Source organism: Oncorhynchus kisutch, linkage group LG17 (genome assembly GCF_002021735.2).
Source record: "Oncorhynchus kisutch isolate 150728-3 linkage group LG17, Okis_V2, whole genome shotgun sequence".
Lineage (NCBI taxonomy): Eukaryota > Metazoa > Chordata > Actinopteri > Salmoniformes > Salmonidae > Oncorhynchus > Oncorhynchus kisutch.
The window spans coordinates 19,917,148-19,945,078 of NC_034190.2; the positions used below are offsets into that span (position 1 = coordinate 19,917,148).

Sequence of the window (27,931 nt, forward strand, 5' to 3'; positions counted from 1 at the left end):
ATATCATTAGGCTACAGCTCATACACACACTCGCATAGAAGAATAGCACATCAGGTGGTAGTAAAACAGCTGTCAAAAAGTATCTTTATTTCAGTTACTGAACGATCACCAGTAGTTTATAGTAACACAGAAGCCTGGGCCATGTTCATTAGGGCACACAACGGAAAGTGTTTCAAAACATTTTGCAACGGAAAACAAATGACCATTTCTCATTTAACAAGCCCATGTAGTCCCTCCGTCCTTTTTTCAGTCCGTTTAGTACCCAATGAACACAACCCTGGCGAGTTCTTACACCGAGGAAACGACGACGACAAAGCTGAATGGACGAGCACCACTACATGGTCAGGACCATCACAATCATTACAATGGCAGTTTATAACACACACAGCTCGAGTAAAAACACTGCAGTATATACAGTCAGTCAGTGAAGAGTTAACAGTCAGCATGTGTTGATTCTCCCAGAGAGAGAAGATAATCAACATTACATTTATGTTTAGCTTCAATGGACAATAGTGTAATAAAAATGGAAGTTAAACATCATTGGTGCAGTAGGATACAATTTAAGACATACATAGTCTAAACACACATATTGCAAGTGATTTCTTTGATGGATTGCAATAACAGCATCTCGTACACTGTCAACTCTCCCACGGTCTATTCTATTGTCTTCGCTACAGCCATAGGATTGTGGTGCAAAATCAAATCTCTGTATGTAGCCTACACGGTGTCTCAGGCTAAATGTTTAGTCGTAACGTTCATCCAACATTCAAACATGGGTGCTTGTGGAGAGTGACACTGTGGTTTAATGGTGCAGAGCCCTAAAATTCTAACATTGAAACATGGATATTTGTGGACAAGACACAAATGGAGATTACATGATGAAAACATGAGAATGTGGGGACTTATGGAGATTGATACAACAACTATCTGATGATGTCACCACAGCCTCCCCCCTGCGTCTGTCTGCCATCATTAAAACAGAGAAGGGCGTTAGCCTCATGTGGGGAAGCTATTGATTTTATGGACCAGTGATTCTTATGAAGAATTACCACAACCAGATGGACCTTATAAGTCACCTTATACTGTGAGTTAGTCAACACACAGACACACTACACTCTCCTTCCCTTGTGGCTCTCACTGACACCGAAGCCAAATCCAGCCTTCTCTCCTCGATGCTCCTCTATTCTACTGTAGTCGGTCTTCCTGCTCCAGTGCCTTAAACATATGCAGTCAGCCAGCAGCTCCTCTCCTCAGAGACCAGCAGATGAGCCCTCAGCTCGTGAGGAGCCCAGATAAGCACCACCACCACAAGGAGCTGTAGCCACATAAACATGAATGTGTGTGCGCACACACACACACACACACACACACACACACACACACATCCTAAAGCCTATAGCTTAAGCTAGATGTAAAATACGTCTGCCACCACAAGCCTGATCCATAGGTTTAACAGACTAAACGCCTCCATTCCTTCCCTTGAGCCCTGCTCTATCATTAGGATAACAGAAGGATTGCTGTTTGATTAGTTCTGACTGCCTGTATTTATCATACCAGGGTTGTTGTCTGAGGCCCGGCATGCAGAGCAACATGGATTAAGGTATATAACTATGTCAATATGAGATGTGATATGAGAATGCAGGACTTGGATATGGTCATATTTATGGGTCCGACATGTTTTAATAGGTCTCTGTAGCCTCAGACACAGTGAAGGCTGCTGATAGAAACAACACACTACACCCTGGGCAGTGGTTCACAGAACTCACTCTCTGGTTTCTACCGGTGAGCTCATGGTCCCCGTCTTGGAAAGACAGAGAGCAGCATAGGTCATATGTCTAGCTAGCTGCGGACATGACTGGAGTAATTCACACCACAGCCTCTCCGTTACTCACACATACTGTAGCGTAATGTGATCTGGATAATATAAAGATATATATATATAAAATACATTTGCGTTGTTTAACAGGGACAGTCATAGTAGTACAGCACCCCTGGAGCAAATAGGGTTAAGTGCCTTGCTCAAGGGCAACATCCGATAGATTATTCATTCCAAACTTTCGTTTACTGGCCCAACTCTCTAACCCCGAGGATACAAGACGATATATGTAGCACATCGCTATAATGATGGGAGTTTGGTGGTGTCATGTCAGAGGCCTGTGTGAGTCCGAGTAGTCCTGTGTGGAGTTGACTGTGTGTGAGATGTAGACGGCCCTACAGAGGAATGGAATCCCATATCCCAACATTACTAAATATTCTCCTCCTCCAGGGGGCGCCTGACACCACAATGTAACCTACATTATTATACATTACTGTATGTACTGTGGTTGTCATGGGATCCATCCCTTTATGACGACATGAGTCTCTGGTTGGGTGCTTTGGTAGCTGCCGCTGATTGCCGGGCAGTGGGCCCCTCTACAGCCTCAGATTCAGACTGCACCAACACACTTCAACCAGTCAGTGGCACGTGTTTAGGACGCATCCGGACTTTCCCTCGACACACAGACCTGGGTCCAATACGTATCTCTCCCTATTCCCTAGACCTACTCCAAGGCAGAGAGAGGAGAGAGAGGGATGGGGCCAGAGAGAGAGGGAGGGAGACAGAGAGAGAAGGATGGGGCCAGAGAAAGTGGAAGGGAGACGGAGAGAGAAGGATGGGGCCAGAGAGAGAGGGAGGGAGACAGAGAGGGATGGGGCCACTTGAATTAGCTTGGAGTTTGCACTTTTGGGACTATTCCATTGGTTTCATGTGTTCAGCACAGCTCAAAAACATGCTTTTAAAGGCATCTGACATAATATATTTGACCCGTGTCTGCTCTACACAGTATACTTTAACTAATAGAACCATATTCATTCAGGTGGGTCACTGATAAAGTATATTTTTCCAATACTGTACAACCTGGTCACCGCAGTGTAAAGCAACCCTCTTCCTACCAAATAACATATTTACATGCAAAGCTTTAACAAATCTATCAAAAAGCACTAATTGGGTCTAGAGCGGGCAGAGAGCCGGTTGTTGCAGAGATATACAGTATGTGTGTCATGCAGGCCAGGTGGTTATGTCCTCGTAGAAAAAGCATTCTAGCAGAATGGCCCATTTTACACATCCTGGATGTGTGCCAGCAATGCTTAAGTATCAGCATCAACCTGCCCTTTTCTACAATATCCATATTGGTTTTACCCGCAAGCCATTCGGCTATAAAAGATGATTGGCTATGTACACATGCCGCTATGGTTAGTTAGGATGGGGCCCAGAGAGAGAGGGAGGGAGACGGAGAGAGTGGGATGGGGCCAGAGAGAGAGGGATGGAGACGGAGAGAGTGGGATGGGGCCAGAGAGAGAGGGAGGGAGACGGAGAGAGAGGGATGGGGCCAGAGAGAGAGGGAGGGAGACGGAGAGAGAGGGATGGGGCCAGAGAGAGAGGGAGGGAGACGGAGAGAGTGGGATGGGGCCAGAGAGAGAGGGATGGAGACGGAGAGAGTGGGATGGGGCCAGAGAGAGAGGGAGGGAGACGGAGAGAGAGGGATGGGGCCAGAGAGAGAGGGAGGGAGACGGAGAGAGAGGGATGGGGCCAGAGAGAGAGGGAGGGAGACGGAGAGAGTGGGATGGGGCCAGAGAGAGAGGGATGGAGACGGAGAGAGTGGGATGGGGCCAGAGAGAGAGGGATGGAGACGGAGAGAGTGGGATGGGGCCAGAGAGAGAGGGAGGGAGACGGAGAGAGAGGGATGGGGCCAGAGAGAGAGGGAGGGAGACGGAGAGAGAGGGATGGGGCCAGAGAGAGAGGGAGGGAGACGGAGAGAGTGGGATGGGGCCAGAGAGAGAGGGATGGAGACGGAGAGAGTGGGATGGGGCCAGAGAGAGAGGGATGGAGACGGAGAGAGTGGGATGGGGCCAGAGAGAGAGGGAGGGAGACAGAGAGAGAGGGATGGGGCCAGAGAGAGAGGGCTGGGGCCAGAGAGAGAGGGATGGAGACGGAGAGAGTGGGATGGGGCCAGAGAGAGAGGGAGGGAGACGGAGAGAGAGGGATGGGGCCAGAGAGAGAGGGAGAGAGAGGGATGGGGCCAGAGAGAGAGGGAGGGAGACGTAGAGAGAGGGATGGGGCCAGAGAGAGAGGGATGGAGACGGAGAGAGTGGGATGGGGCCAGAGAGAGAGGGATGGAGACGGAGAGAGTGGGATGGGGCCAGAGAGAGAGGGATGGAGACGGAGAGAGTGGGATGGGGCCAGAGAGAGAGGGATGGAGACGGAGAGAGTGGGATGGGGCCAGAGAGAGAGGGAGGGAGACGGAGAGAGAGGGATGGGGCCAGAGAGAGAGGGAGAGAGAGGGATGGGGCCAGAGAGAGAGGGAGGGAGACTGAGAGAGTGGGATGGGGCCAGAGAGAGAGGGATGGAGACGGAGAGAGTGGGATGGGGCCAGAGAGAGAGGGAGGGAGACGGAGAGAGAGGGATGGGGCCAGAGAGGGATGGGGCCAGAGAGAGAGGGAGAGAGAGGGATGGGGCCAGAGAGAGAGGGAGGGAGCCAGAGAGAGAGGGAGGGAGACAGAGGGATGGGGCCAGAGAGAGACGGAGAGAGAGGGATGGGGCCAGAGAGAGAGGGATGGGGCCAGAGAGAGAGGGAGGGGGCCAGAGAGAGAGGGAGGGGGCCAGAGAGAGAGGGGGCCAGAGAGAGAGGGAGGGGGCCAGAGAGAGAGGGAGGGGGCCAGAGAGAGAGGGGGCCAGAGAGAGAGGGAGGGGGCCAGAGAGAGAGGGAGGGGGCCAGAGAGAGAGGGAGGGAGCCAGAGAGAGAGGGAGGGAGCCAGAGAGAGAGGGAGGGAGACGGAGAGAGAGGGATGGGGCCAGAGAGAGGGAGGGAAACGGAGAGAGAGGGATGGGGCCAGAGAGAGAGGGAGGGAGACGGAGAGAGAGGGATGGGGCCAGAGAGAGAGTGGGATGGGGCCAGAGAGAGAGGGAGGGAGACGGAGAGAGAGGGATGGGGCCAGAGAGAGAGGGAGGGAGACGATGGGGCCAGAGAGAGGGAGAGAGAGGGATGGAGACGGAGAGAGAGGGATGGGGCCAGAGAGAGAGGGAGGGAGACGGAGAGAGAGGGATGGGGCCAGAGAGAGAGGGAGGGAGACGGAGATAGAGGGATGGGGCCAGAGAGAGAGAGGAAGGGAGACGGAGATAGAGGGATGGGGCCAGAGAGAGAGAGGGATGGGGCCAGAGAGAGAGAGGGATGGGGCCAGAGAGAGGGATGGGGCCAGAGAGAGAGGGAGGGGGCCAGAGAGAGAGGGAGGATGGGGCCAGAGAGAGAAAGAGAGGATCCACAGAACCGTCTAGTTGGCATGGTCAGCTGTAATATTTAGCACACTACTTCTATTAAGCTGACCTGCCAATCACATCAAACCACTAGACTCTCAGGAGTAACCACATACAGAGAGACAGACTAATATAGCGACACACACACACACACACACACACACACACACACACACACACACACACACACACACACACACACACACACACACACACACACACACAGAGAGACAGGGGAGAGAGGCCCATAGACCTAGATACTATTGAACTACATATGTAACGTAGTAGTGCACTGTAGGGAATAGAGTGTCATGAGGTCAGTGGAACAGACCACAGAATAGACTGTCATGAGGTCAGTATAACAGACCAGAGAATAGAGTGTCATGAGGTTAGTGGAACAGACCAGAGAATAGAGTGTCATGAGGTCAGTATAACAGACCAGAGAATAGAGTGTCATGAGGTCAGTATAACAGACCAGAGAATAGTGTCATGAGGTCAGTATAACAGACCAGAGAATAGAGTGTCATGAGGTTAGTGGAACAGACCAGAGAATAGAGTGTCATGAGGTCAGTATAACAGACCAGAGAATAGAGTGTCATGAGGTCAGTATAACAGACCAGAGAATAGTGTCATGAGGTCAGTATAACAGACCAGAGAATAGAGTGTCATGAGGTTAGTGGAACAGACCAGAGAATAGAGTGTCATGAGGTCAGTATAACAGACCAGAGAATAGAGTGTCATGAGTTTAGTGGAACAGACCAGAGAATAGAGTGTCATGAGGTCAGTATAACAGACCAGAGAATAGAGTGTCATGAGGTCAGTATAACAGACCAGAGAATAGAGTGTCATGAGGTCAGTATAACAGACCAGAGAATAGAGTGTCATGAGTTTAGTGGAACAGACCAGAGAATAGAGTGTCATGAGGTCAGTATAACAGACCAGAGAATAGAGTGTCATGAGGTCAGTATAACAGACCAGAGAATAGAGTGTCATGAGGTCAGTATAACAGACCAGAGAATAGAGTGTCATGAGTTTAGTGGAACAGACCAGAGAATAGAGTGTCATGAGGTCAGTATAACAGACCAGAGAATAGAGTGTCATGAGGTCAGTATAACAGACCAGAGAATAGAGTGTCATGAGGTTAGTGGAACAGACCAGAGAATAGAGTGTCATGAGGTCAGTATAACAGACCAGAGAATAGAGTGTCATGAGGTCAGTATAACAGACCAGAGAATAGAGTGTCATGAGGTCAGTATAACAGACCAGAGAATAGAGTGTCATGAGGTCAGTATAACAGACCAGAGAATAGAGTGTCATGAGGTTAGTGGAACAGACCAGAGAATAGAGTGTCATGAGGTCAGTATAACAGACCAGAGAATAGAGTGTCATGAGTTTAGTGGAACAGACCAGAGAATAGAGTGTCATGAGGTCAGTATAACAGACCAGAGAATAGAGTGTCATGAGGTCAGTATAACAGACCAGAGAATAGAGTGTCATGAGGTCAGTATAACAGACCAGAGAATAGAGTGTCATGAGGTCAGTATAACAGACCAGAGAATAGAGTGTCATGAGGTCAGTATAACAGACCAGAGAATAGAGTGTCATGAGGTCAGTATAACAGACCAGAGAATAGAGTGTCATGAGGTTAGTAGAACAGACCAGAGTGTCATGAGGTTAGTGGAACAGACCAGAGAATAGAGTGTCATGAGGTCAGTGGAACAGACCAGAGAATAGAGTGTCATGAGGTCAGTATAACAGACCAGGGAATAGAGTGTCATGAGGTCAGTGGAACAGACCAGAGAATAGAGTGTCATGAGGTCAGTGGAACAGACCAGAGAATAGAGTGTCATGAGGTTAGTGGAACAGACCAGAGAATAGAGTGTCATGAGGTCAGTATAACAGACCAGAGAATAGAGTGTCATGAGGTCAGTATAACAGACCAGAGAATAGTGTCATGAGGTCAGTATAACAGACCAGAGAATAGAGTGTCATGAGGTTAGTGGAACAGACCAGAGAATAGAGTGTCATGAGGTCAGTATAACAGACCAGAGAATAGAGTGTCATGAGGTCAGTATAACAGACCAGAGAATAGTGTCATGAGGTCAGTATAACAGACCAGAGAATAGAGTGTCATGAGGTTAGTGGAACAGACCAGAGAATAGAGTGTCATGAGGTCAGTATAACAGACCAGAGAATAGAGTGTCATGAGTTTAGTGGAACAGACCAGAGAATAGAGTGTCATGAGGTCAGTATAACAGACCAGAGAATAGAGTGTCATGAGGTCAGTATAACAGACCAGAGAATAGAGTGTCATGAGGTTAGTGGAACAGACCAGAGAATAGAGTGTCATGAGGTCAGTATAACAGACCAGAGAATAGAGTGTCATGAGTTTAGTGGAACAGACCAGAGAATAGAGTGTCATGAGGTCAGTATAACAGACCAGAGAATAGAGTGTCATGAGGTCAGTATAACAGACCAGAGAATAGAGTGTCATGAGGTCAGTATAACAGACCAGAGAATAGAGTGTCATGAGGTCAGTATAACAGACCAGAGAATAGAGTGTCATGAGGTCAGTATAACAGACCAGAGAATAGAGTGTCATGAGGTCAGTATAACAGACCAGAGAATAGAGTGTCATGAGGTTAGTAGAACAGACCAGAGTGTCATGAGGTCAGTGGAACAGACCAGAGAATAGAGTGTCATGAGGTCAGTATAACAGACCAGGGAATAGAGTGTCATGAGGTCAGTGGAACAGACCAGAGAATAGAGTGTCATGAGGTCAGTGGAACAGACCAGAGAATAGCAGGAAGAGGGTTAACTGGGACAGTGGCAGGAGAACACTAGCACTACTGCCAATATTTGGAGGACTTTTGAAGCGGTTACTCTCCCTCCATGGTAATGGCAACCTGCCTGCCCACTACAAGGACAAAACAACAATATACACATTGATAAAGTCATTTCTCAGAAGCTTTGCATGCACATGCAGTATTACAAAATACAGTTAGATCATCATAGAGTATATAGACCTATTGAAAAAGTGTAAAATCCAGTGCGACAGTCATTAAATTGGTTGAGGTTAACATGGTTGTAGTAGGTAAAGGACAGGGCAGTGAGATGCTCCGTCTCCATTTGGTCTCCCCTTTTCTGGGAAGAAAACAAGTATTTGTGCACCGAATAGAACGTTAGACAAAGCTCCTCCCACTAATAAATGCTCCTAATTTGGAAGTTGCGGTTAGTGGAACATATTTGCGGTTGAGGTGCGTATTTGGGGTCACATTAGTTGGTCTGATCAAAATGCTGCCTCCTGCAGATTCTGAGCTATTGCACTGTGGCTGCTGCCAACTTTTGGTTGATTTCAGGTCACAGAGGAATGGTGTGATGTGAGCATTAGGAAGAGGGTCAACAATACAAGACCTGCACACCGGTGGTGCAGCAGTAGTGTTGTTGAGTCTCTGAATGGGTCATCTTACTGATTTAACACATTTAAAAGAAGCATCCCTGATTCCCCAAACATTTCCATTAAAGAGTAAAAGCCTTTTCCATCATGATTGTAATTCTTCAATCTCAATCTTCAAACTACAAGCCCTTATTCAAGGTCAAATACATGTTTGGAAAAACAGAAAGAAAGGACCACACAGACAGAAAAGTACATAAAAACAGTTTATAAAAAGCATCTGAAGATCCAAAAATCCTTCCTTGCCCTAAAAAACTAAATGTCCTCCCTCTTTCGAACCACAGCATGAAAGAGAAAGGAGGCAGTCACTCTAGCCTTGCACTCCCATGGGGGCCAAAAGTGGCCCCTGAACTTAATAGTACATTTTCATCATTTGAATGAAGATGGAATAAAGATCCCCAGACAAGAGGAGGCTGGAGACATTCCATCATAGCTGTGTCTCTACACACCCAGAGTCAAAATCCAACTCAAACTCATCAAGGCACAGTCACACTCCAGGTTCCCATAAAAAAACATCCTCTATTTCACATGACTTAACATTCCTGAAAGCAGTCAGAGGGACAGCCCTCACTCCTCAAACCCCAGAACACAACAATACTGTCCAACCCCACTAATACAGTGGGAGGGACCAGACAGACAACCTGCTCTCATGGCTTGTTGTTGGACGTCCTGTCAGCTGTTAGAATGTGTTGTTATTGACCTTCTGCTTGTGCTCGTGCAATAGAAGCCATATTCCCATGACTATTCTGATAACTAAGCAGCCTACTCTCTTAAATAACCTTTGTACTTGTTTATTACAGGTGATCATCTTGTGTCATTTATGAAAAATAGTTCAGCAATTTCCTTTACTTTAAAGTCGTGCTGTGTGTGTGTGCGCTTGGGCGTGTGTGTGCGCTTGGGCGTGTGTGTGCGCTTGGGCGTGTGTGTGCGCTTGGGCGTGTGTGTGGACAATAAATCTCCTCTTCATTGCTTTGCGGTCCATTTAACCAAGACACATTCACACAGTATTGTGCCAGTGCAGTGGGTCTCTGTTCAGCTAAAGCCTAGCCCACCTGCCATTGGAGCACAATGAATCCAGTGTCAGAGAAGAGAGGGACAGAGCTAGAGACAGAGGGATGGAGCGAGGAAGGGGGGGGGGGTGACAGAGCTAGGGACAGAGCTAAGGAGAGAGGGACAGAGCTAGAGACAGAGGGATGGAGCGAGGAGGGGGGGGGGGGGGTGACAGAGCTAGAGACAGAGGGATGGAGCGAGGAGGGGGGGGGGTGACAGAGCTAGGGACAGAGGGATGGAGCGAGGAGGGGGGGGGGGTGACAGAGCTAGAGACAGAGGGATGGAGCGAGGAGGAGGGGGGGGGTGACAGAGCTAGAGACAGAAGGATGGAGCGAGGAGGAGGGGGGGGGTGACAGAGCTAGAGACAGAGGGATGGAGCGAGGGGGGGGGGGGGTGACAGAGCTAAGGAGAGAGGGACAGAGCTAGTGAGAGAGGGACAGAAGAGCTAGGGAGAGAGGGACAGAGCTAGGGACAGAGGGATGGAGCTAGGGAGAGAGGGACAGAGCTAGTGACAGAGCTAGGGAGAGAGGGACAGAGCTAGTGACAGAGCTAGGGAGAGAGGGACAGAGCTAGTGACAGAGCTAGGGAGAGAGGGACAGAGCTAGGGACAGAGCTAGGGAGAGAGGGACCGAGCTAGGGACAGAGCTGGGGGGAGAGGGACAGAGCTAGTGACAGAGCTAGGGAGAGAGGGACAGAGCTAGGGACAGAGCTAGGGAGAGAGGGACAGAGCTAGGGACAGAGCTAGGGAGAGAGGGACAGAGCTAGGGAGAGAGGGACAGAGCTAGGGACAGAGCTGGGGGGAGAGGGACAGAGCTAGTGACAGAGCTAGGGAGAGAGGGACAGAGCTAGTGACAGAGCTAGGGAGAAAGGGACAGAGCTAGTGACAGAGCTAGGGAGAGAGGGACAGAGCCTAGGGAGAGGGGGACAGAGCTAGGGAGAGAGGGACAGAGCTAGGGGCAGAGCTAGGGAGAGAGGGACAGAGCTAGGGACAGAGCTGGGGGGAGAGGGACAGAGCTAGGGAGAGAGGGACAGAGCTAGGGAGAGAGGGACAGAGCTAGGGAGAGAGGGACAGAGCTAGAGACAGAGGGATGGAGCGAGGAGAGGGGGGGGGGGGAACAGAGCTAGTGACAGAGCTAGGGAGAGAGGGACAGAGCTAGGGACAGAGCTAGGGACAGAGGGACAGAGCTAGGGAGAGAGGGACAGAGCTAGGGAGAGAGGGACCGAGCTAGGGAGAGAGGGACCGAGCTAGGGAGAGAGGGACAGAGCTAGGGAGAGAGGGACAGAGCTAGTGACAGAGGGATGGAGCGAGGAGGGAGTGACAGAGCTAGGGAGAGAGGGACGGAACTAGTGAGAGAGGGACGGAACTAGGGAGGGAGGAGAGAGGGACAGAGCTCGGGATGGAGGAGAGAGGGACAGAGCTCGGGATGAAGGAGAGAGGGACAGAGCTCGGGATGGAGGAGAGAGGGACAGAGCTCGGGATGGAGGAGAGAGGGACAGAGCTCGGGATGGAGGAGAGAGGGACGGAGAGAGGAGAGAGGGACGGAGAGAGGAGAGAGGGACGGAGAGAGGGAGGGAGGAGAGAGGGACGGAGAGAGGGAGGGAGGAGAGAGGGACGGAGAGAGGGAGGGAGGAGAGAGGGACGGAGAGAGGGAGGGAGGAAAGAGGGACGGAGAGAGGGAGGGAGGAGAGAGGGACGGAGAGAGGGAGAGAGGAGAGTGATGGACCTAGGGAGGGAGGAGAGAGGGACGGAGCTCGGGAGGGAGGAGAGAGGGACGGAGCTCGAGAGGGAGGATAGAGGGACGGAGCTCGGGAGGGAGGAGAGAGGGACGGAGCTCGGGAGGGAGGAGAGAGGGACGGAGCTCGAGAGGGAGGAGAGAGGGACAGAGAGAGGGAGGGAGGAGAGAGGGACGGAGAGAGGGAGGGAGGAGAGAGGGATGGAGAGAGGGAGGGAGGAGAGAGGGAGAGAGGAGAGGGACGGAGCAAGGGAGGGAAGAGAGAGGGACAGAGGTAGGGAGAGAGTGACGGCGCTAGGGACAGAGGAGAGAGTGACGGAGCTAGGGACGGAGGAGAGAGTGACAGAGCTAGGGACGGAGGAGAGAGTGACAGAGCTACGGAGGGAGGAGAGAGTGACAGAGCTACGGAGGGAGGAGAGAGTGACAGAGCTACGGAGGGAGGAGAGAGTGACGGAGCTACGGAGGGGGGAGAGTGTGACGGAGCTAGGGACGGATGAGAGAGTGACGGAGCTACGGAGGGATGAGAGAGTGACGGAGCTAGGGAGGGAGGAGAGAGTGACGGAGCTAGGGACGGAGGAGAGAGTGACGGAGCTACGGAGGGGGGAGAGTGTGACGGAGCTAGGGACGGAGGAGAGAGTGACGGAGCTACGGAGGGAGGAGAGAGTGACGAAGCTAGGGACAGAGGAGAGAGTGACGGAGCTAGGGACGGAGGAGAGAGTGACGGAGCTACGGAGGGAGGAGAGAGTGACGGAGCTAGGGAGGGAGGAGAGAGGGACAGAGCTAAGGAGAGAGTGACGGCGCTAGGGACAGAGGAGAGAGTGACGGAGCTAGGGACGGAGGAGAGAGTGACGGAGCTAGGGACGGAGGAGAGAGTGACGGAGCTACGGAGGGAGGAGAGAGTGACGGCGCTACGAAGGGAGGAGAGAGTGACGGAGCTAGGGAGGGAGGAGAGAGGGACAGAGGAGAGAGGGACGAAGCTAGGGGCAGATACAAAAGCTCTAGAAGGCCAGAGGGAAGACCCCTGCCAGGCGCTAGCACTAACTACCTGGCTAATCAAAAGAAGTGGTTTCAAGGTCAGATCAAGGATAGGGCTAACTGGGTACGGCTGGAATATCACTGAACAGATGGACATTGTAAAGACCACTTAGCTTATCTAAACTATGCACAAACTTCTCTTTAGACTTTGTTACAAAACTTGAACTGTAACTAATCTCAGCCCATAGCCTCAGAATCCATTACACTGCCCTCAGCATGGAGAGGAGATCGCTGGTAGTGAGAGACAATGTACTGTATGTATGTATCTATGTATGTATCCGTGTACTCTGTATGCGTGCATGTATGTATCCGGGTACCCTGTATGTATCCGGGTACCCTGTATGTATCCGGGTACCCTGTATGTATCCGGTACATGTTGTTTTGCTATGTTGGGGATCCTCCTCATCATAACTCTGCTAGCTTGATGTCATGCTTCCATCATTAGAATGCTGCTGCCTTGTTTGAATCCGTTTTAAATCAACAGGGAGCCCAACCCCTTAACGGCAGGAGCAGCAGCGTATAAACACAAGAGAACAAAAGCCCTTTATGATCTACCCACCACTGGTGCACTCCACATCCCCATGTTCCTAATATGTATTCATGTCACCCACTTAGCCACTACAGGGAACTCCTACAGGCCATGTTCAGTTGCCCAATGCTTTCTAATGTTGCAGATAGAAATGCCATGAAGAGAGCCAATGTGCTTCCTTATTCTACTACATGTCAGAGGCATATTTCTTCAACATAACATATTGCTATCTGAACGTTCCAAAACATCCTGCTGAACACACCTGGCTTCTCTAACACTTGTTCATAGTGAGAAGCCATTTCCCAGGGCCGACTGAATAACGCAAACAAATCATTCTACTAGGACTGCTCCCTCAGATCCATTCAGCTCCCTTCTGTTCCGTTGTACTGCCTGATGTAAATAACGGATGATATCATTGAACCTGACGCCTTTAGGGAAATCCGGTGGATCATACATTATATCCTAGTTACTTCAGTTGCATGACAGTTAAACACAGTTACCACAACTAGCTGAAAAGTATATGTTTCAGAAAGGCAACGTAATGTAATCGGGTGGATGGACCTTTCATACAAGACCTGGGTTTAAACCAGTCTTAACTCAATAACACTGTAGCTATATGATGTATTTAAAAAACACCATTATCTATTACACGTGAACAACATTTTAGCTTGCATTTCCACTATGTTCAGCACTATATCTGGTCGGTTGATATCTACTGAAATAAGCGGGGACATAGAAATAGAATCTAGAATGCTATTTCTAATAACAGGGATACCGCTTACACAAATTTAAAAAGCACCACAGTGTAAGTAACAGGGCATGGAGTTAGAGATAAAACAATAGATTCCCTGGGGGGGGGGGCAGTGTAAGTAACAGGGCATGGAGTTAGAGATAAAACAATAGATTCCCTGGGGGGGGGGGGGGGGGGGGGGGGCAGTGTAAGTAACAGGGCATGGAGTTAGAGATAAAACAATAGATTCCCTGGGGGGGGGGCAGTGTAAGTAACAGGGCATGGAGTTAGAGATAAAACAATAGATTCCCTGGGGGGGGGGCAGTGTAAGTAACAGGGCATGGAGTTAGAGATAAAACAATAGATTCCCTGGGGGGGGGGCAGTGTAAGTAACAGGGCATGGAGTTAGAGATAAAACAATAGATTCCCTGGGGGGGGGCAGTGTAACTAACAGGGCATGGAGTTAGAGATAAAACAATGGATTCCCTGGGGGGGGTCACACACTAGCCTAAAGGCGCACACACACACGTCAAGCTAATTGCGAGTATGACAACTTTATAAGGTTGAAGAGAATGCTATTGCAAATAAGACAAATGTTTTTAATCAGGTGTCTTTCTCCAACTGCTAAATGACACTGGCAGATAGATATTATAGAGGGTTACAGTGTGTGTGTGTGTGTGTGAGAGAGAGAGACAGAGAGAGAGAGATTAGGTTGTGGGGTTCACCTACTGTAACAAAACAAGCTGACAGTATTCTCCTAAGAGCTGCAGGGTTACAATAACCACAGTCTTCCTTTAGCAGTAGAACAGACAGATCCATCTGTTCCTCCGTAAGCATGTGTACAAGAGTCTTTTTTAAACAACAATCCATTGACATAATAAAATGGCAGTTTTAGATCATCTGGGTCAGGGATGGGCAACGATGATGATGGTGGGGGGTCTGCGTACACACATCCATACCCCTCCACACCGTGAGCAAAACATTCTTGACAGAGGAGAGAGATTTTTTAAAATGTGAGTTTCGTGCAATTCTAGACATTTGCCATGGGCCAAGAGAAGATTTTGATGTTTTGCATCTAATTTCCTGCAATTCTAGACATTTTGCCATGGGGTGGAGAGAAATGTTTGCAGGATTTAATATGATATATCTGAGTGAGACTGACTAACAAAATCAATGGAGGGGCCCCCGGCCAGTAATTCCACCATGATAACAAGTCTAGATAACTGTCCGCTAAACATTTGAGCTGATATGGGCTAATTGAGTGACTGAGTGACTGACATAACAAGAGAGAAGCTGCTGATGCACAACCACAAATTGCACCTGGTGTATTCTACTATTCTAACTCTCAACAGTAAGTTGAGACCCGACTGAGTTCCCCCAAAAATGTATCCGAGGTCCTTCAGAAGGGGGGCAGTGGGCTACCAGGTGCCCATCACTGATCTAAATATAGTTTAATCTTGCAGAAACTCCAATGACATGATTTAAAAGCACAGTGACTTTGAATGTGCGACCGAGGCCATACCATGTCGACAACATTGGTTTAGCCTACACTTGAATGAATGATACAACACTTAAACTATGGTCACCCTTCTTGGCGTTATACTGAACTCGTCCATTGGGTGGAGGATAGATTTTTAAAGTGGATAACATTTAATTTAATAAACACTCAAATCAGAGCTCCATCTACATAAACATTCTGATAAAAAGACAAAAATAGAAAAGGGTTGAGAGAAATAAAGGCTAAATAATCCCGGAGGAATCTGGGTTGTGAACAGAGCGGGATTACTAGTGTGTTTATATAGCTGGTGTTGGACTGTGTGTTGACTTCTTTCACCTTGTTATATTGACCTTCATATAAGAGTTTCAGGCTGTGTCCCGAAATGTGCATTCATGGATTCATGGATTTAAAAGCATAGGATTGGTGTAAAAAACTGTCAGGAGAGAGTTCACACCATTGTTAAATCCATGACCGGAAATGTGCAAGTCCACACTTTGGAAGAAGGCTTGCGGTGCGCAGCCTTAGAACAGCCAGAGTGTCTGAGCAGACAGACAGAGAGAACTAGCTAGCTGACAACAGAGTGATTCCATAAGAGTTCATAATCTACCACATACAGTAATGTCCCTTTCAAAGTGAGTCAACCTCCCGCGTCCAAGCCAACCAGGTGGCCAGTCTCATCAGGAGGAAGTGGAGTGGGTGGGGACAGCCAGGTCCACATAACCAATCAGGTAGCTGCACCAGTGGACCGGCCTCTGCCACCCATCAATCACACAGTTTCTTCCTACTTATGAAGCCCATAGAGTGATGTGCTGGCCGAGCTGGAGTGAGTGCAGTGTGCCGAGTTAAAGAAATCTCCCATTTTCCAACAAGGAGGTCTGGGCTGGACCGGCCACAGTATGGTACAGGTGATGTTACCATGCTTACTTCACCACTATTCTCTCAGACCTGGAAGGTCAGTAGGGTGAGAGAGAGTGAGATGTTCACCCCGACCCAACAGGATCCGCCTTTACAACTGTTCATGCACGTCACACACATACAATAAAAGTTCTTGCTTCACTTTTGGTATTGGAAAGGAAAGGGAAAATTGAGTGGATAGGGGACCTACGGGCTTTGGGGACCTACGGGCTTTGGGGACCTACGGGCTTTGGGGACCTACGGGCTTTGGGGACCTACGGGCTTTGGGGACCTACGGGCTTTGGGGACCTACGGGCTTTGGGGACCTACGGGCTTTGGGGACCTACGGGCTTTGGGGACCTACGGGCTTTGGTAAAGTATGGCGCCCGTAAACAAACCGTTAGAAATAGGAACTAACTCCGGATGGAAGAAGAGGGGAACTTGTATGCAGACCCATTTTAAGTCGGTTGATTGTTTTGCCCCAAAGTGTGTGGGAGGGGTGTAATGTTTTGAGTTCTTAGTGAGCAAAAACAGTCCTTTTGTGCTTTCAATACACCAAGAAGAATAGATACAGAGAAATAACAACATTAGGGAAAATGGCACCTACATTTTTTTTTATAATAACCTTTTTGGTTGCAAGTAAATATCATGTGACCAAAACCCTCACTGTAAATAACTATATTGAAATGTTTCCTTTCTTTTGATCAACACTCCCTGAAAGAAAATGACCCTTTTTAGCTTCAGTCAACTGGATATATATATATAAAATGTAGATAGAAAACTGTGTGGTCCTGTGTTGCGGTTGTGATGCAGTGTTGGGGTGTAGGGCTCATTGCTGCTGGCAAGGTTGGTCTGTTCTGCACCCCGAATGTGTATTTGTATTTTTGCTGTTGTTGCATTGATCCATTTAACCCCACTAGGGGGTGCTATCCACCCCTCCCTCTTCCCCCTGCCGAGTCCAGACACAAGATACATTCCCTGGGGTGAGGACGGGGAAGAGAGGGGGCCTGTGGTTGTAGAGATCCAGAGCACCCAGTAGAAGAAGCAGGCCAGTGGGGAAAGAAGGAGTCTACATGGGAAACAATGATTTTTCCCTGTTCTCTTTTTATTATGACCTTCTCTCAAAGCAAAAAAAAAAGCCCATTCTCAATTTTAAAAAAAATACTGAGACGTTCTGGAACAAAATGTGCCTCTTTTCTGGTCCCTTCATGGCTGACCTGACAATTAGGTCCGAGGTTATTTTTGTTCCCCGGTTGGAAGTCTTGGGAGGGAGCTGGAGTTAGCTTGGGATATACTCAGAACAGTAGGAGGCTCCACCCCCTTGGTCCTGCTGGGGTGGGTCAGGAGGGGTCGGGTTATGGTTGGGGTGGAGTGGACCAGGACTGTAGAAGGGTGTGACAACGTTGGTTTTGGAGTGACAACGCATGCGTAGGACGGGAACAGAAAGGAACGCCCCTGGTTGCCACGGGGAACCCTCACGGTTGGTCGGTTGCTGGGTTGGTTCAGTCGGTAAATCTCTGGCAGGCTTTCTTCCATCGGCAGGCAGTGCACCACATGTCCCTGTTCTCCATTCCGTACACTTTACGACACTTCTTACCCTCGCCACGGGACTTACGGCTGGAGAGATGAGAATATGGTGAAATATGTTTGTTAACACTGCCTGGTTTATATTGAGAGTAAACATCCAAAATGTTGATCATTGATGTATAGTTTATACAAGGGAAAACATAAAACATGGTTCTGGTAAGTTGCTTCATTCCTATGGAAGACATGGTTGCCATCTCTAAATATGGATTCAAAGTGGGTTTCCTGTGATTTCAGGATGCCCGAAGCTCAGAGGTCATCAGTAAAAGTTCAGCTGGTAAAGGTCATTGGTACCTGAGTGAGCCAGTGGCTCTAGGAGGGGAGGAGAGGACTGCTATTGTCTGGGACCGCTGCTCCCCAAAGCTCTGTGTCCGACTGTGGGTGGGAGATGCCTGGAGAGAGAGAAACAGAACAGGACCAGAGCCATCAGAACAACGAAATAGACAGAGAACATTCATTTGAATACAAGCACAAAACAACAGAAAACCACTGGTATGCTTGAGAGGCTGTGTGTGTGTGTGTGTGTGTGTGTGTGTGTGTGTGTGTGTGTGTGTGTGTGTGTGTGTGTGTGTGTGTGTGTGTGTGTGTGTGTGTGAGAGAGAGAGAGACTGTGTGAATCCCTGTATGTGCACGTTTGTGTGTTTCTTCTACTCACAGCAGTGCCAGTGAAGGTGACAGGAGGTGACTGCCAGGAGATACTGAAGGTCGAGCTGCTGCTGGGGGTGAAGGAGGTGGAGGCAGCAGAGCCTGAGGCAGCAGAGCCTGAGGCAGCAGAGCCTGAGGCAGCAGAGCCTGAGGCAGCAGAGCCAGAGAAGGGGATGGTGACTGGAGCTGTGGCCTGGGGAGGGGAGGGACAGCCACAAGTCAGTCACACCTTTAAAGACCAGTGTGAAGCACCCACACAGTCAGTCAATTAACAAATCAATCAATCAATGGACCTATCAACCAATACGCCAATCAAACCAACCAACCGTCAGTCAAGCACTCAATCAATTCAATTGAATTGCAAATACTATAAGCACTTCGCTACTTTGGAGATCAGAAGGTGTGACCAGTAGTTTTGTGGGTGCATTTCTCACCTGGTAAGCGTGCTCTGCGTGGATGAGGTAGAGGGCGCTGGGGGCAGAGCGACTGAGGGGCGTGCTGTTGGAGTGGGTGTGGCTGTGATTATCCTTGTTCCCATTGGTCCCGTTGCTGCCCTCTGCAGGGGGTCGTCTGTGGTGGTCATGGGGGGGAGAGATGGGGGAGAGTACGGAGGGGGAGACGGGGGACAGGCTGCTCAGACCGTCAGCAACTGAGTCTGTGTTGAGTTTGATCTCCGAGTAGTAGAAATCCTCCTCTCCGTCACTGCAGTCAGAGTCACAGTTACGCCTGTGGGAGAGGAAAGGGTTAAAACTAGGAATGTTAATATCAGCATTTATCTTTGATTAGATGAGCCCTGCTCTTGTCATTACAGAGAAATGATGATTGGGGCAGTTTGCTGGTCCCATGACTAATATCAGGTTATGAACTACCGAATCTGATCATGTTCATAAAGTGATTGACAGAGAAACTAAAGCAAGCTCATTGAGATGGATAATTGTTTCCCATTTTGAAGTAGACAATTTTCTTTGTCACGATTGGATGATCCCTCCTGACGATCTGGTTGGACATGACTCCAACAGGGTCACCAGGAGTGATCGGCCAATGAAGTTGGAAGTCCCACCCAGTTGACTACATTAAAATGGTGGAAGCACTCAATGGCGTTGCCAGGTCTTTTGGCCACCAGAGGCCTCTATCATTCTTTATGAGCAAACTTCATCAGAGATCGACTGGGGAGAGCTGGCTCTGAAATGTGTCATTATGTCTCCCTCATCCCCATTGTAGCACAGACAGTAGACCTTACCATCACAGGCCTGGCAAACAAACACCCCTCAAACACTGTTCTGTCTGTCAGGGAAGTGGGGTGGTGGCCTTTAAAGGTATCTCTGTTGTGAGTACCACTGTGGTTATTATTGTGCTTTAATTGACTGAGTGTAAATGTCATCTGTGTGATAACATTGTTCTGTTCTGTCACGTTGTGCCAAGTGGAGAAAATGTTACCATGGTGATAATACCACAGGGATTAATCTGCTGTTGTGTTTTGACAATCCCAGTGAAAGGAGTTCAGCTGGACCGCTGCCAGCCAGGTTATATTTAAGATTATAGCCACCCTTTGCCTCGATGACAGCTTTGCAAACTCTTAACATTCTCTCAACCAGCTTCATGAGGTAGTCATCTGGAATGCATTTCAATTAACAGGTGTGCCTGGTTAAGAGTTAATTTGTGGAATGAATTTCCTTCTTAATGCATTTGAGCCAATCAGTTGTGTTGTGACATGGTATGGGTCACAAAGACCAAGTCCATATTATGGCAAGAACAGCACAAATAAGCAAAGAGAAATGAGTCCATCATTACTTTAAGATATTAAGGTCAATCAATCCGGAATATTTCAAGAACTTTGAACGTTTCTTCAAGTGCAGTGGCAAAAACTATCAAGCTCTATGATGAAACTGTCTCTCATGAGGACCGCCACAGGAAAGGAAGACCCAAAATTACCTCTGCTGTAGAGGATAAATTCATTAAAGTTACCTGCCCCAGAAATTGCAGCCCAAATAAATGCTTCACAGAGTTCAAGTAACAGACACATCTCAACATCAACTGTTCAGAGGAGACAGCGTGAATCAGGCCGTCATGGTCGAAATTGCTGCAAAGAAACCACTACTAAAGAACACCAATAAGAAGAAGAGACTTGCTTGGGCCAAGAAAAACGAGCAATGGACATTAGACCGGTGGAAATCTGTCATTTGGTCTGATGAGTCCAAATTTGAGATTTTTGGTTCCAACTTTGTGAGACGCAGAGAATGTGAACGAATGAACTCCGCATGTGTGGTTCCCACCATGAATGATGAAGGAGGTGTGATGGTGTGGGGGTGCTTTACTGGTGACTGTCTGATTCATTTCGAATTCAAGGCACACTTAACCAGCATGGCTACTACAGCATTCTGCAGCGATACGCCATCCCATCTGGTTTGCACTTTGTGAGACTGTAATTTGTTTTCCAACAGGACAATGATCCAGAACACACTTCCACACCTCCAGATCCTCAAAAGATTTTACAGCTGCACCATCGAGAGCATCCTGACGGGTTGCATCACTACCTGGTATGGCAACTGCTCGGCCTCCGACCTCAAGGGACTACAGAGGGTAATGCGTACAGCCAAGCTTCCTGCCATCCAGAAACCTCTATACCAGGCGGTGTCAGAGGAAGGCCCTAAAAATCATCAAAGACTCCAGCCACCCTAGTCATAGACTGTTCTCTCTGCTACCGCACGGCAAGCGGTACCGGAGCGCCAAGTCTAGGTCCAAGAGGCTTCTAAATGGCTTCTACCACCAAGCCACAAGACTCCTGAACAGCTAATCAAATGGCCACCCAGACTATTTGCACCCCCCCACGCTGCTACAACTCTCTGTTATTATCTATGCATAGCCACTTTAACAACCCCACCTGCATGTACATAATTATCAAATTTATCGACACCGGTGCCCCCACACATTGACTCTGTACCGGTTCCCCCTGTATATCGCCCTGCTTTTGTTATTCACTGCTGCTCTTTATTAGGTTTTTCTTATCTCTTACCTTTTCCTTAATCTTTAAGTATTTTTAGGTATTTTCTTAAAACTGCATTTTTGGTTAAGGGCTTGTAAGTAAGCATTTCCCTGTAAAGTCTACCTATACCTGTTGTATTCGGCACATCATATTTGGTTTGACTTTGATAAGGGCTATTTGACCAAGAAGGAGAGTGATGGAGTGCTGCATCAGATGACCTGGCCTCCACATTCACCCAACCTAAACATAATTGAGATGGTTTGGGATCAGTCGGACCACAGAGTGAAGGAAAAGCAGCCAACAAGTGCTCAGCATATGTGGGAACTCCTTCAAGACTGTTGGAAAAGCTTTCCTTATGAAGCTGGTCGAAATAATGCCAAGAGTGTGCAAAGCTTTCATCAAGGCAAAGGGTGGCTACTTTGATGATTCTCAAATATAACATATGTTTTGATTTGTTTAACACTTTTTTGGTTACTACATGATTCCATATTCGTTATTTCATAGTTTTGATGTCTTCACTATTATACTACAATGTAGAAAATAGTACAAATACAGAAAAACCCTTGAATGAGTAGGTGTTCTAACACTTTTGACCTGTACTGTATACATGTCAGAGTGAGGATGAAAGAGAGGAGTAAAAAAAGTGTAAGGGAGAGGGTGAGTGATGTCTATGTGTATAACAGTATGTGTCTTACCCCAGGTGAACGGTCCGGATGTGTCTCTGTATCCCAGCAGCCGTGCTCAGAACCTTCCCGCAGTTTTTCCACAGACACTTAAACATCACCTTCATGGAGTTCTGTACATTACACACAGAAGGAAAGACAGAACGACATTCAACATCAGACACTTCACTCTTTTCTCACGCACTCAAAATCTCATTTTATTTGTCATAAGCGCCGAATACAACTGGTGTAGACTTTACCGTGAAATAGTAACACAAGAGGAATCAAATACACAAGAATGGAGCAGGGGGTACCAGATCAATGTGGAGCTATATACAGGGAGTACTAGATCAATGTGGAGCTATATACAGGGAGTACTAGATCAATGTGGAGCTATATACAGGGAGTACTAGATCAATGTGGAGCTATATACAGGGAGTACTAGATCAATGTGGAGCTATATACAGGGAGTACTAGATCAATGTGGAGCTATATACAGGGAGTACCAGTACCAGATCAATGTGGAGCTATATACAGGAAGTACCAGTACCAGATCAATGTGGAGCTATATACAGGGAGTACCAGTACCAGATCAATGTGGAGCTATATACAGGGGGTACCAGTACCAGATCAATGTGGAGCTATATACAGGGGGTACCAGTACCACATCAATGTGGAGCTATATACAGGGAGTACCAGTACCAGATCAATGTGGAGCTATATACAGAGAGTACCAGTACCAGATCAATGTGGAGCTATATACAAGGAGTACCAGTACCAGATCAATGTGGATCTACAGTGGGGCAAAAACGTATTTAGTCAGCCACCAATTGTGCAAGTTCTCCCACTTAAAAAGATGATAGAGTCCTGTAATGTTCATCATAGGTACACTTCAACTATGACAGACAAAGTGATTTTTAATGAATTTATTTGCAAAATATGGTGGAAAATAAGTATTTGGTCACCTACAAACAAGCAAGATTTCTGGCTCTCACCGACATGTAACTTCTTCTTTAAGAGGCTTCTCTGTCCTCCACTTTTTACCTGTATTAATGGCACCTGTTTAAACTTGTTATCAGTATAAAAGACACCTGTCCACAACCTCAAACAGTCACACTCCAAACTCCACTATGGCCAAGACCAAAGAGCTGTCAAAGGACACCAGAAACTAAATTGTAGACCTGCACCAGGCTGGGAAGACTGAATCTGCAATAGGTAAGCAGCTTGGTTTGAAGAAATCAACTGTGGGAGCAATTATTAGGAAATGGAAGACATACAAGACCACTTATAATCTCCCTTGATCTGGGGCTCCACGCAAGATCTCACCCCGTGGGGTCAAAATGATCACAAGAACAGTGAGCAAAAATCCCAGAACCACAGGGACCTACTGAATGACCTGCAGAGAGCTGGGACCAAAGTAACAAAGCCTACCATCAGTAACACACTACGCCGCCATGGACTCAAATCCTGCAGTGCCAGACGTGTCCCCCTGCTTAAGCCAGTACATGTCCAGGCCTGTCTGAAGTTTGCTAGAGAGCATTTGGATGATCCAGAAGAAGATTGGGAGAATGTCATATGGTCAGATGAAACCAAAATATAACTTTTTGGTAAAAACTCAACTCGTCGTGTATGGAGGACAAAGAATGCTGAGTTGCATCCAAAGAACACCATACCTACTGTGAAGCATGGGCGTGGAAACATCATGCTTTGGAGCTGTTTTTCTGCAAAGGGACCAGGACGACTGATCCGTGTAAAGGAAAGAATGAATGGGGCCATGTATCGTGAGATTTTGAGTGAAAACCTCCTTCCATCAGCAAGGGCGTTGAAGATGAAACGTGGCTGGGTCTTTCAGCATGACAATGATCCCAAACACACCGCCCGGGCAATGAAGGAGTGGCTTCGTAAGAAGCATTTCAAGGTCCTGGAGTGGCCTAGCCAGTGTCCAGATCTCAACCCCATAGAAAATCTTTGGAGGCAGTTGAAAGTCCGTGTTGCCCAGTAACAGCCCCAAAACATCCCTGCTCTAGAGGAGATCTGCATGGAGGAATTGGCCAAAATACCAGCAAGTGTGTGAAAACCTTGTGAAGACTTACAGAAAACGTTTGACCTCTGTCATTGCCAACAAAGGGAATATAACAAAGTATTGAAATAAACTTTTGTTATTGACCAAATACTTATTTTCCACCATAATTTGCAAATAAATTCATTAAAAATCCTACAATGTGATTTTATGGATTTTTTTTCTTCTCATTTTGTCTGTCATAGTTGAAGTGTACCTATGATGAAAATTATAGGCCTCTCTCATCTTTTTAAGTGGGAGAACTTGCACAATTGGTGGCTGGTGTGTTTACGGACATATTCAATCAATCCCTATCCCAGTCTGTTGTTCCCACATGCTTCAAGAGGGCCACCATTGTTCCTGTTCCCAAGAAAGCTAAGATAACGGAGCTAAACGACTACCGCCCCGTAGCACTCACTTCCATCATCATGAAGTGCTTTGAGAGACTAGTCAAGGACCATATCACCTCCACCCTACCTGACACCCTAGACCCACTCCAATTTGCTTCCTGCCCAAATAGGTCCACAGACGATGCAATCTCAACCACACTGCAGACTGCCCTAACCCATCTGGACAAGAGGAATACCTATGTGAGAATGCTGTTCATAGACTACAGCTCGGCATTTAACACCATAGTGCCCTCCAAGCTCGAGATCCTGGGTCTCGACCCCGCCCTGTGCAACTGGGTTGCTGACGGGCCGCCCCCAGGTGGTGAGGGTAGGCAACAACATCTCCACCCCGCTGATCCTCAACACTGGGGCCCCACAAGGGTGCTTTCTGAGCCCTCTCCTGTACTCCCTGTTCACCCACGACTGCGTGGCCACGCACGCCTCCAACTCAATCATCAAGTTTGCGGACGACACAACAGTGGTAGGCTTGATTACCAACAACGACGAGACGGCCTACAGGGAGGAGGTGAGGGCCCTCGGAGTGTGGTGTCAGGAAAATAACCTCACACTCAACGTCAACAAAACTAAGGAGATGATTGTGGACTTCAGGAAACAGCAGAGGGAACATCCCCATATCCACATCGATGGAACAGTAGTGGAGAGGGTAGTAAGTTTTAAGTTCCTCGGCGTACACATCACAGACAAACTGAATTGGTCCACCCACACAGACAGCATCGTGAAGAAGGCGCAGCAGCGCCTCTTCAACCTCAGGAGGCTGAAGAAATTTGGCTTGTCACCAAAAGCACTCACAAACTTCTACAGATGCATAAGCGAGAGCATCCTGTCGGGCTATATCACCGCCTGGTACGGCAACTGCTCCGCCCACAACCGTAAGGCTCTCCAGAGGGTAGTGAGGTCTGCACAACGCATCACCGGGGGCAAACTACCTGCCCTCCAGGACACCTACACCACCCGATGTCACAGGAAGGCCATAAAGATCATCAAGGACAACAACCACCTGAGCCACTGCTATCATCCAGAAGGCGAGGTCAGTACAGATGCATCAAAGCTGGGACCGAGAGACTGAAAAACAGCTTCTATCTCAAGGCCATCAGACTGTTAAACAGCCACCACTAACATTGAGTGGCTGCTGCCAACACACTGACTCAACTCCAGCCACTTTAATAATGGGAATTGATGTAAAATATATCACTAGCCACTTTAAACAATGCTACCTAATATAATGTTTACATACCCTACATTATTCATCTCATATGTATATGTACAGTGCCTTGCGAAAGTATTCGGCCCCCCTGAACTTTGCGACCTTTTGCCACATTTCAGGCTTCAAACATAAAGATATAAAACTGTATTTTTTTGTGAAGAATCAACAACAAGTGGGACACAATCATGAAGTGGAACGACATTTATTGGATATTTCAAACTTTTTTAACAAATCAAAAACTGAAAAATTGGGCGTGCAAAATTATTCAGCTTAAGTTAATACTTTGTAGCGCCACACCTTTTGCTGCGATTACAGCTGTAAGTCGCTTGGGGTATGTCTCTGTCAGTTTTGCACATCGAGAGACTGACATTTTTTCCCATTCCTCCTTGCAAAACAGCTCGAGCTCAGTGAGGTTGGATGGAGAGCATTTGTGAACAGCAGTTTTCAGTTCTTTCCACAGATTCTCGATTGGATTCAGGTCTGGACTTTGACTTGGCCATTCTAACACCTGGATATGTTTATTTTTGAACCATTCCATTGTAGATTTTGCTTTATGTTTTGGATCATTGTCTTGTTGGAAGACAAATCTCCATCCCAGTCTCAGGTCTTTTGCAGACTCCATCAGGTTTTCTTCCAGAATGGTCCTGTATTTGGCTCCATCCATCTTCCCATCAATTTTAACCATCTTCCCTGTCCCTGCTGAAGAAAAGCAGGCCCAAACCATGATGCTGCCACCACCATGTTTGACAGTGGGGATGTTGTGTTCAGGGTGATGAGCTGTGTTGCTTTTACGCCAAACATAACGTTTTGCATTGTTGCCAAAAAGTTCAATTTTGGTTTCATCTGACCAGAGCACCTTCTTCCACATGTTTGGTGTGTCTCCCAGGTGGCTTGTGGCAAACTTTAAACAACACTTTTTATGGATATCTTTAAGAAATGGCTTTCTTCTTGCCACTCTTCCATAAAGGCCAGATTTGTGCAATATACATCTGATTGTTGTCCTATGGACAGAGTCTCCCACCTCAGCTGTAGATCTCTGCAGTTCATCCAGAGTGATCATGGGCCTCTTGGCTGCATCTCTGATCAGTCTTCTCCTTGTATGAGCTGAAAGTTTAGAGGGACGACCAGGTCTTGGTAGATTTGCAGTGGTCTGATACTCCCTCCATTTCAATATTATCGCTTGCACAGTACTCCTTGGGATGTTTAAAGCTTGGGAAATCTTTTTGTATCCAAATCCGGCTTTAAACTTGTATCTTGGACCTGCCTGGTGTGTTCCTTGTTCTTCATGATGCTCTCTGCGCTTTTAACGGACCTCTGAGACTATCACAGTGCAGGTGCATTTATACGGAGACTTGATTACACACAGGTGGATTGTATTTATCATCATTAGTCATTTAGGTCAACATTGGATCATTCAGAGATCCTCACTGAACTTCTGGAGAGAGTTTGCTGCACTGAAAGTAAAGGGGCTGAATAATTTTGCACGCCCAATTTTTCCGTTTTTGATTAGTTAAAAAAGTTTGAAATATCCAATAAATGTCATTCCACTTCATGATTGTGTCCCACTTATTGTTGATTCTTCACAAAAAATACAGTTTTATATCTTTATGTTTGAAGCCTGAAATGTGGCAAAAGGTCGCAAAGTTCAAGGGGGCCGAATACTTTCGCAAGGCACTGTATATACTGTACTCTATATCATCTACTGCATCTTTATGTAATACATGTATCACTAGCCACTTTACCTATGCCACTTTGTTTACATACTCATCTCATATGTATATACTATGGTGTTAACTCAATACCATCTACTGTATCTTGCCTATGCCGCTCTGTACCATCACTCATTCATATATCTTTATGTACATATTCTTTATCCCCTTACACTTGTGTCTATAAGGTAGTAGTTTTGGAATTGTTAGCTAGATTACTTGTTGGTTATTACTGCATTGTCGGAACTAGAAGCACAAGCATTTCGCTACACTCGCATTAACATCTGCTAACCATGTGTATGTAACAAATAACATTTGATTTGATTTGATTTGACTAAATACTTGGAGGGATGCGAGGTATTTGAGATAGATATGTACATGAAGGCAGGGTAAAGTGACTAGGCTTCAGGATAGATAATAAGGTATTTGAGATAGATATGTACATGAAGGCAGGGTAAAGTG

General features: G+C 47.5%; 1 protein-coding gene across 1 annotated transcript in view; it reads right to left on the reverse strand.

The window, feature by feature from the left end:
- Positions 1-14,406: 14,406 nt before the first annotated feature.
- LOC109907286 (zinc finger protein 704) overlaps positions 14,407-27,931 on the reverse strand; it is a 95,021-nt gene continuing 81,496 nt past the window's right edge. The window contains exons 5-9 of the mRNA XM_031793167.1: positions 22,121-22,221; positions 18,877-19,168; positions 18,453-18,635; positions 18,092-18,189; positions 14,407-17,830 (exon numbers count right to left, since the gene is read on the reverse strand). Of these exons, the coding sequence (XP_031649027.1) occupies positions 17,716-17,830; positions 18,092-18,189; positions 18,453-18,635; positions 18,877-19,168; positions 22,121-22,221 (789 nt within the window). The 3' untranslated portion in view covers positions 14,407-17,715. The remainder of the gene's footprint in view (positions 17,831-18,091; positions 18,190-18,452; positions 18,636-18,876; positions 19,169-22,120; positions 22,222-27,931) is intronic.